This window comes from Syngnathus leptorhynchus, chromosome 11 (genome assembly GCF_054491065.1).
Source record: "Syngnathus leptorhynchus isolate UIUO chromosome 11, UIUO_Slep, whole genome shotgun sequence".
Taxonomy (NCBI): Eukaryota; Metazoa; Chordata; class Actinopteri; order Syngnathiformes; family Syngnathidae; genus Syngnathus; species Syngnathus leptorhynchus.
In genome coordinates this window covers 8,204,862-8,214,988 of record NC_141205.1, presented here as the reverse complement: position 1 = coordinate 8,214,988, position 10,127 = coordinate 8,204,862, and the positions used below count along the sequence as shown (strand labels likewise).

Genomic DNA, 10,127 nt, shown 5'->3' with positions numbered 1-10,127 from the left:
AGATATTTTTCCTTGACGTGTTGACTTGTTTGGAATCACGTGGTCCGGAAGTATGGAAGATTGAAAGTGCCAAAATTAATTGAGTAATACGGAAGCATCCTGATTGTTAATTGTTTACCAGGGCTGCTGGAAGACGATCACCTGCTTCCTTTTCTCTAAATAGTCAGAGATGCTCGCCATCAGAACGACGGGCGGCTTTTAGTTTGTCTACGTTTGGCATGATCTTCGATTTTTTTTTTATATATAATTTTAACTGACTTGAGAAAGAAACTATGCCACCTAGAAGGCAAACGTTAATTCTGAACAAAGTGAAGGGCGCCAACTACTCGCCAGTCCCCAAAAATGTGGCGAGAAAGTCCGGTAAGAATAACAAAACGCATGTTGTTGTTTTTTTTGTCATCCTAAGCGGCCGTGGTTTGATTCTTGTTTAATATAATTTATTTTCTTGACGTTAGGTCTCGTGACTCTGCGGAAAATAACTGCGCATCCAGGCACGAGCATCATGATGGTTGAGGCGCTCAAAGAGCTGGACTCCCGAAAGGGAGTTTCCAAACAAGCCATTCAGAACTTCATCAAGCGCAAGTACCCCACTGTAGACCAAATCCGTCTCAAGTATTTTGTCCGCACAGCCATCAAGAAAGGCCTGGAGGATGGCACCTTGGTTCGGCCTGCCAACTCTACTGTCACCACCGGATTCAATGGCAAATTTCGGGTACAGTAATAAAGCATGTTTTATAACCTTTTTTTGAACCAAGGTGCCAATTTTATGGTCGAAAATGTCGCCTCACAAATGTCATCAACTTTAAGGATACCGGAAAAAAAATGATTGGAGGCGTTTTGCATTGAAAACAAAGCTTCTGTTGAATGAATGGCAATCAGGTGGATGCACAAGTTTGTGCTACCTTCTGCCATCTAGTGGTGAACTTTGACTTTGCTTCTTGCTCGCACAAGTATAGCTTGAACTAAAATTGTGATGACTAATTTTGGAAGTGAAATTGTCCAAGATGATTGCGCTGGATCCACTGCAGTAATAGAAAGATTTAGCTAAGTGTGGAGAGAAACTGCGTCTTTTTTTTTTTTTTTTTTAACTTCATTTTCTTGTGAAGCTTGCACCAAAGCGAAAAGAGCCCAAAGCAAAATCGGAGAGCGTGGAGCCCAAAGCAAAATCACAGAGCGTGGAGCCCAAAGCAAAATCCGAGAACGTGGAACCCAATATGACAAAAGCTCCGAAAGAGGCAAAGGAAACGTCGAAGAAGACTAAAGCTAGTAAGTCAACCTAATTGGCTCTATTGAAACTACCATAATGGAAAAATAACAAACATTCTGTGTGTAAGGTGGCTCAAAGGAAGCTGCGGCAGTGGAAAAAGTAAAACCACCAAAGAAAGAGGTGAGAATTAAATAGAAGTGGGCTTTAATTGTTAAATGCAGGATTTGGGCTTTTTTTTTTTTTCCCCCTGCCATATTCAGATAATCGTGCTTGTCATTTGCCAGCATTTTTGGCTATATACAATTAGAAAAAGCAAAATATATTAGTCTGATTTACGAGGTGTTTTAATGCCGTTTGTTTCCGCTTGTTAAGGCTAAAAAGAGTGCCAATAAGTCTACAAAAAATGAGGCTCCCCCCTCCAAGTTGCCACCAGTTAAGAAGCCCAAAGCTAAAAAAGTTGCCAATGAGGACAGTGAGAAAACGAAAGCAACAGGGACGAAAAAAGCCAAGCCCAAGGATAAGGAACCTGCTGAGAAGAAAGCAAAACTCAAGGAACCAAAAGTGGCAAAGGGTAAAGCTGTCAAGGATTCTGACAAAGCGGCCCAAGATTCTGACAAACCTGCTCCAAAAGCAGCTGCTAAACGAGTGAGGAAAAAGGATGTGGCGTGAATGTAGTTTCTAGAAGATTTTAGATTTATAATATTTCAATAAAGAATATAAACTTTTATAGCTTCTGACTATTGCTTGACTACTCCCTCTCGTTCAGGTTAGGTTCCATGTCTATTCAAGATAATTAATTAGTGTACTCTAAATAAAATTGGCTGTGTTTCAAAAACATTTCCATGAACATCCCTGACACTTGACCTTTAGGTTATTAATTTGGGCTTGTTTTGTATTCAATTACACGATTTTGAGTACTATTCCACACTAAAAATGAATGTGATCACATCTTGAATTACACCATTTAAAAGAGGGACTTTATTGATCTTTAAAAAAAAAAAAAACAGGTCTAGACTACTTCATTGTCACTCATAGAAACAGTACGGAAGCACTGAGTCTTTTGAGCACTTCAAGTGCTCTTCAAGTATGTTAGTTAAGTTCATAGTTCATCTTAGATCAGCAGTGAAACTTCCACTTGACTTGCACAATCCATACAAAGCCATGATGATCGTTTGGAGCCAGTGTTGTAGTGCTGCTGTGCAAATGCTCAATTCTTGAGAAATTAGTCACAAAAGCTCATTTGAACCAAGTAGAAAAAAAAAAAAAACAGCAGGTGAATGGGCAACTTTAAAACTGGGGCATTTGCAAATAACAGTTAAAAAAATAAATGCCTTCAAAGACTTCAAGGAGTCACGTTAAAAGCAATGAAAAGCTCAAATGTCTTGTGGGGGCGCCGATGTAAAGTGGTCCACATGTAAACAAACTGACTCTGAGAGAAATAGTGTGCGGTTCTCTCAAAGCCACAATTGCACCAGAGACGAGCCGCCTCGCCGCTATTCGGCGATGAAGTGATGAGCGTGAAAATGGCTGCCGCACGGGAAGCCGTGTGGCAGGTCCAAACGCTTTTAGGTCCCGTGCGCCGTCTCGTCATCTTGGGTGCATCAGGAAGCGATGCAGGTACTCTGAGAATGCGTACCAGTGCCTCCACAGGAAGGCCACCAGGATGACTAGGAGCAGTGTGGTGAGCGTGCGGCTGCGCGTCTTCATCAGCGGCACGACGCAGTTAGCCACCGTGGACACAAACACTAACAGCACGGCCATGACGGCCAGCAGCACGTTGATGAGCTTGCCCAGGAGCGTCCGTGCCGTGGCGTTCTCCAGACCCTCTAGCTGAACCACCTGCTGCTGTTGCTGCTGCAGCTGCAACTCCATCTTGGAGATGCGTGTCTGGCAGGCCTCCAGCGCCTCCTATAGGTTACAAATTGCTTCTTAAGTACTTTTATCTAGACACTATACTTAAATAAAACAAGTGAAAGTTGCATTCTAGCAAACTGCCATCTCAATTTAAATTTAATTGATCAGCCCTTTTAAATAGTTTTAGAATGGAGTATTCAACATTTCCCAAAGTGTTAATTAATCAGACAAGTTTATTTTACATTACAATAAATTGCATGTGACTGCCATCTATTATATTTGTCCACTAGGGGGTCAACATCCTCATGCCCTACTGTAGTATCTGTGACTGCATGGTTGTGAAAGGCTTGATTTAAAACTCCATTTAGGGGAGCTAGACAAATAATTTTAGATTTGACTTATTTGTCCAGCTTTTATTTTTTGCTGCTAGTGTGCCATACATTTTTTTTTTCTCATGTAAAATGTGCTTTGAGCCTTAGCTCAAAGGGTTGGAAACAGATTCTGTAAATGAAGTGGTTTGATTCCGGTAGATAGATGAGTGAGTCTTGTCACTCCCTGTTTTGTTGTGTGTTGGCCAGCGAACCCAAAACACACCACGGGTGACTCCGTTTGTTTAACAAGGGCGCTTACCTGAATGTCTCTGGCTCGTTCGTTGGACTGGTAGGCGATCTTCTCCTCCATGCTGGCGAGTTCCTGTTTCAAGTTGAGGATTTCATTCTGGTGCAGCTCGGTGAGGTCGTTGAGCTGCTCCTCCAAGCGTTCGCACCTGCACAGCAGCAATACCGCCGGTGACGTGTAGTTTGTAAGCTGTTCCATGTACTCGTATAGTCCTCAATAGAAAAGCAAACCTGAATCGCTCCTCTTGTAGGGCCTCCATGATCATCGTGTAGTCGCGCTGATAGTGCGACTTCAAATTGTCAAAGGACTCTTCGAGTCGGCCTTGGTTATCCCGCAGTTCTTGGATCTCGTGGATTATTGCGTCGAAACCCGTTGCCAGAGAAGGATCAAGCGTGTTCCCCCTGGAGCTAGGAGGGCCCCCGGGTCCTCCGGTAGTGCTGTTGCCCCCCGCCGAGCCCGAAGTGGCACTGGAGCAGTCGTCCTCGCTGCCGTACTTTGGACTGGACTGCAGGTGCCCCGCGGGGAGGGTCCTCACGCCCCCGGGGCCGACCCCCTCGTCGCCCGGCGTCTCCTCCAGAGAATCTTTGAGGGCGGCGATGTTGTCGGCGCTCCCGAACTTGTTGCGGATGAGAAAGGCGAATTCCCTCGGCTTGGACACCACGGCTCCGGCTGCGGAGTGAGTGGCTTGAGAAATGCTGGAGAGTCCGCCAGTCACCTGCCATAGGTCAAAGGTTTTCCAGAGCTGTTAATGAGGTGGCTGGGGTGGCTGTCACTGATGGTGATGGTCAGTATTCATAGATAAGGTCTGGAGCACACTTCTGTTAAGTGAATGCTAAATATAATGTTGATTCGAAAGTACTGCTTCAAGACATTTGATTGAGGAATATTTAATGCCTGAGCTTTGAAAGAACTAGAGGTAAAGCACACACACCTTGGCACCGACATCTTTCAGGCCCTGGTGCATGTCCCGGAGGACGTCTTTGGGCTGGCGCGGGATGCCGTTGTGCTCCACCTCGCGAAGCTTGCGGTGGTAGTTCTCCAACTTCTTCTGCAAATGTTGGATGGTCTGTGAGGACTTTTGATTCTTCTTCTCAAACACCTGCTTGATCCGCACGCTCTGCAGTTTGTCCGCATTGTTGGCCAGTTTCAGGTACTCGGCCACGTTGTCGTCGCGCGCCGTCTGCTCGATTTTGATCTGCTCGGTGAGTTTGAGGATCTTCTGCTGCAGTTGGGCGATGGCCTGCTTTGTACGCTGAGGGTCCGGCGTGCTGTCCACCACGTCGTAGCCGTCTGAGCCGCAGGAGACGGCGTTCGGTGACCCGGCGGGGGCCGATCCATCGTAGCGATCCGGCTGTAGCAAGAGGTGAAAAAAAACAGTACACACTTTTAACTTATTTTGACCACTTTCGCTATGATTTGATGTTCGGACCACCGACCTTGTCAGGTTCCTCGGTCGAATGGTAGCCGGATGTGATCAGCATGTCTGCCAGGGCGGGGCTGCTGGGCGTGTCGGTGGTAGAGGAGGAGCGAGGGCGCCCAGCCTGCAGCAGGGCCTCGTGGGTGCTGCGCCGGTGAATCTGGGGGCTACCTTTCTGGGGGGCGTCCCCGGCGACCCCCGCCTTGCTGCGGCGGCTCTGCAGGCTGGTGCCTCGCTTCATGATTGGCGGAGCACCTCGGATTTGCTGCAGCACCCGGCTCAGCGCTGCGGGAGGGGCGGAGGCAGCGGCGGGGCCGTCAGAATCCAAAGAGAGAGCCGAGGGGGCTCGAGCGTCCCCGCCTTCCGAGACTACGTCGGTGGTCTCGGAAACATTGGAGCTCGCGCAGGAAGCGGCGGTGTCATGCGGGGACACGGAGGAGCGTCTGCGCTGCGGCTGGAAGAGCTGCTTCAGGCCGTGACCCAAAGATCCCATGTTCTCCCGGGCGCTATGGGTGATTTTGGACAAACCATGCTCGGACTCTGATGCCCTCCGACCGCCCTCCGGCTCTGCCTGGCCTCCTGAGTCCGCTTCCTCTGGACACTGCTCGCTACAACCCTGATCCATCAGAGGCCTCCAGTTCTACTCAGGGGAGGGGGGTGCACAGGGCTAGCAAAATGGCGTCGACACCGCCCGCCCCTCCCCTGTGTGAGGCTGCTTGGACGGCGCTCAGTTGAACTTTCTGAGTGGGCATGCATCTGTGGCTTGGCTCAATGTCATGCTTGTCTACCACAAAAACAAAAGAAATGATAGAAAAAAAAAAATGAATTATAACATGCAGAAGTGAGTGATCAATGAAGCAGAATACAAAACAATAAACAAAGTTGGTGCAGAGACATCCATTTTCCCCTGAGAAAAAAAAATCTAATTCTTACAAAGAGGACAGTGTGAGTTCTGATGACCAGCGGCACCAACCTGCTAAAACCAACAAAAAGTGCGATCAAAATAAAAAAATTTGATTTTGAGAACAGTTTCTGAAATGTTGAATCTTGCTGATGACTAATTTTAGACCAACTCTTATTTTGACATTTCTGGGCTCTAGAGGCAAGGTTCCATTTCAGAAATTATTCAAATGTCTGTTTGTGGAAGTGGATGGTGCAAACAAAATATAAATTGTGATAAAATACAAATGAAAACCCGGTGAAAATGATTTGCCGATTAGGAATTCATGAATCGCCGGCGGCCTCGTTCCCTTCCGCTTAATTTTCTTGACGTTTCTAAATTAAAACCTGCAATAAACTGCGGTAATGGGGCTGATCCAACAATTTTTCTAATATTTGACAATTTATGAGGGACACCTGCAATAAAAAAAAGTGATAAAGGACTCATGATCGCTTACCATCAGCCCGACCTTTTCTCGTCTGACTCACAAAGCAGGATTGGCTAAAGAAAGAAAGAAAGAAATGAAGAAAAATTAACACAGTCCCATACGCCTGCCATAACTGTGTCATAATACAAATGGCGTTTGTTACACATGCCGTGTGAGTTGCAGCAAACAAGTGTACCCGACCAGTCACATGATGGCATCGGTGACAGAAAAGGACGCACGTTTATTTAAGGTGTGGGAAACACACCCGGCAAATTAATTGTGCGAGTCAGTATGATCCTCGAATTTCTCAAGATACAAAAACTATTCATTATAGAACAAAACTGATGATTCACAGCATTTCTTTAGCTTGCTTTACCAGTCAGACTTCTAATGTCATCACAACAAATGAGGGCGGGAATGAGAGCAGGAAGAGCGCTTGAAGGTCTGTGTGCAACTAGTGACATACAAGTTGGGGGTTGGGGGGTCTCGCCTGAAATGATGGTCGAAATGTTTAACCTTAGTTTTGTCACATTATCTTACCACCGTGCCTGCTGTGGTGTGTTTGTGCACACCTAAAATGTGATATGAGGAGGAAATGTTTCTCACGGGTTTGCAGCGAATATCCTCCAAGGGCAATGAAATTACAGCAGCGTCCGTCTCTAAGCTCAGGGCAAAAGTGATCTTGCTGAAATGGGTCAGCCAACACTCGCCTATCTCTCTTTGCACATTGCAGCGCTCCAAGGTCACACCAGCTGAGTGTTGTGCGTGTTGTGAAGCATTTAAGCTTTAACTTGTGATGTAGACCCATTAAGCAGGAGGCGAGGGGAAATATGTATTCTTGCATAATTGTTTCAGAAATCTGCACAGAATTCGTTTGAAATAGTCACATTTGTTTTGTGCTGGTGAAAAATATATTTGGATGAAGACTACAGAAAGGGGGGGGGGGGGGGGTCCATCGGGTATTAATTAGTGCATATACGTAGAGCAAAACAATATTAACATACCTTCTGATGTAGTCATCAGCAAATAATAAGTGGACCAACAGGCAGGGTACAAGGATTAAAATTCCAAGCAAATGTCCAGCTCCACCTCCGCTGGGGAAGCACTCCAAAAGAAAATCTGACACAGTGGCTCTTGGTTTTAAGTCAGCTGTCTTCATTCACGTTTAGAAAAATGACATGCTGCAAGATATTAAAAAAAAAGAGTCAAAAATAAATATTATTCCCTCACGTTAAAAAAAAGATTCATTAAGAGAGTCTCTTCTGCTCAAAGCCGGTTTCGAGTACTGCAGGAAGCTCACGTCAAACAGAGAGGCTCTTGTCAAAGTTGAACTTTTGGACAAAGGTTGTTTATTTAAACCAGAACAGAAAGGTGAAGCAAATGTTTCATGTGTGTGTGCGTGTGTGTACTCGTCAGGTGGATGACGAAGGACACACAAAGGACAGCAGCAGTTCATTACACGTGAGGTAGCACACAAGAATGCATTGGCGCTGGCTGACCTGCTCTATGTTCTGAATGGATGTTTTAATTATTCTCACAGCACTGACACCCAAAGCCCTTCACTAGTAATTACACACGTTAATTAATGAATGGATGTCCTCTTTTGGGAGCAATGGAGGCTTGCCTAACATTAAATGACAGTTGTTGATACAAATCTTTCTTGCCTTCTTTTAGGGCATGATGGGTAAATACGAGCTCGTCAATAAGTTACAGGTGCATTCAGTGTCGAAAATGGGTAGATGTTATGAGAAGCACATAAGCTACCTTCCTTGACAAACATGTACAAAACAAACGATTGTTTGACTGCAAATCGCCTGAGCTCAACGGTTTAGAGTTAAGAAGAAACAAGCCGCTTGCTAGCTAAACCTAGTAGGCCTCCCTTACACGTTAAAAACAACAACTATTAATCAAAGAACAAAATGCCGACGTAGTTTGTCAATGCAACCGAATTTGGAGCTAACCGACGTGGTAGTTAAGAGTTGTGTACATTGCCGTGCCCATTTTGGGTCGGCTCGTCTTGTCTTTGGACACTTTAGCAGGACAAGCTAAGTTGCTGCGCCGGAGGGTGTTCATTTTATTTTACGGGGCACACCGGTAATGTTGGAGTGTTCCATTACTCCCGTGAAGACGCATTGGGGTCATTCGCCATGTGTTACTTTCTCCAGAGCCGCAAAAATGCGGATTTTATTATAATTTAAGCTCATTAAAACGTGCATTTTTACTCTTTATACAATCACCCTAGAAAAACTTCACAATTAGATAGTAACCGTCATTGTTGTAAGACAGTGTTCAAGTGTGCAACTCCAGTCCGTTTGCAAATCACGACTTTTAAGACCTGGATAACAAGTATATATTTAGGCTGTACTCCACCTTGAGAGTCGGACACTCACTATCGTTATTTACATATTTAAGATATTAACCTGTTAAGCACACTTACAAGACGATTTAGACTCAACAAACCTCGCCCCACCCCGACTAGCCGGGCCCACAAAACAGGCGCCCACTGAGCGCCTGGTTGACTGGCCAATCAGCCTGTCACTTAGCATGCTGGCTAGCTCCGCGGCTAGCGACTACCGCGGCTAACTGGCTCCGGGCGATCAGACGCGTCGACAACCGCCCAAACAAGCCCAAGCGGCTTTCACCCTCGCACAGTTTTGTACGACGGTACACCGAAGCGGATTTCACACAGAGAGTAATTGACAAAGTCGGCGATTTTGTCGGCGTCAACTTACATGGGCGCTGAGAGGATTGTGTTTGTGACCGTTCATCTCTCCCGATGGAGGAACACTCCCACGATGACGTCATATAGCGTGCTCGGCGTCAAAACACACAACTACGCCTGAACCACGCAAGACGAATACTGAAGTCTGCGTCATAACTGTGTGATTAAAGACAAAGAGACAAATACACTCATGTAATGACAGTCTCATACAAATGTAAACCGAACAATAATATTTTTTAAACTGGTATGAGAAAAAATCTTAAGCATTTATAATAAACAACTTTATTCAATACAACACGAACTGTGCCCTTCAGACTGCTGATTCAAGTTCATGAATGATCCTGACTACTCATTAAACCAATTAAACACTTGCCACTCATGAGGGTGTCTGACACTTTCATTCACAAATTCGTATATACCTACAAAATAAGACTATTTGCTGTCTGCTAATGTGGGAATGAAATGTGGCATATCACAGATCCCTTTGGTCTATCCAAGTCAAGAAAATGTAATTTTGTAGTTAAATGGGGGGAAAAAAAGGGAATTTCCCACATCTAGCTGTGACGCTACTGGATAACCATTAATCACTAGCTCCTGCAGCTATGACCTTGGATGACAAGGTACACACATGCATGGCGTGATACTCAGGCTAATGCTCCTGCTGAGTCGGAATAGACTATGAAGGATTGTCAGCGGGAGAATCTGACATTCCACACGTCTTCTGAGGGGGCACAGTGTACTGGTAGATATGGGGTAGTAAAAAGTCTTGTGCTGTTAAGAAAAAAGATTTCCCTGGGGGATACCCAACAGGGATCTGATTAGCACAAGGTTAAATAGTTCGAATGCGTCCATCTGGCAGCTTCAGTGGGAAGGACTGGTGACTGTAAAGGATTATGAAATTGTGCCTTTTGAGAAGGAAATGGTCTTCTCTTCTTAATGAGT

At 45.4% G+C, this 10,127-nt stretch overlaps 2 protein-coding genes across 2 annotated transcripts; one reads left to right on the top strand and one right to left on the bottom strand.

Annotated features, from left to right (window-relative positions):
* Positions 1–137: 137 nt before the first annotated feature.
* Positions 138–1,936, top strand: h1m (linker histone H1M). Its single transcript, XM_085925197.1, has 5 exons — positions 138–360; positions 456–712; positions 1,107–1,266; positions 1,335–1,387; positions 1,580–1,936. The coding sequence occupies exons 1-5, from the start codon at positions 273–275 to the stop codon at positions 1,874–1,876; spliced, it is 855 nt and encodes a 284-aa protein (XP_085781323.1). The 5' UTR covers positions 138–272; the 3' UTR covers positions 1,877–1,936.
* A 235-nt stretch (positions 1,937–2,171) lies between these two features.
* On the bottom strand, positions 2,172–9,308 carry tmcc1b (transmembrane and coiled-coil domain family 1b). Its single transcript, XM_085924919.1, has 8 exons — positions 9,196–9,308; positions 7,468–7,644; positions 6,494–6,537; positions 5,116–5,880; positions 4,611–5,030; positions 3,910–4,394; positions 3,692–3,827; positions 2,172–3,115 (listed from the first exon to the last, which is right to left on the bottom strand). The coding sequence occupies exons 4-8, from the start codon at positions 5,719–5,721 to the stop codon at positions 2,795–2,797; spliced, it is 1,968 nt and encodes a 655-aa protein (XP_085781045.1). The 5' UTR covers positions 5,722–5,880; positions 6,494–6,537; positions 7,468–7,644; positions 9,196–9,308; the 3' UTR covers positions 2,172–2,794.
* Between the last annotated feature and the right edge of the window lie 819 nt (positions 9,309–10,127).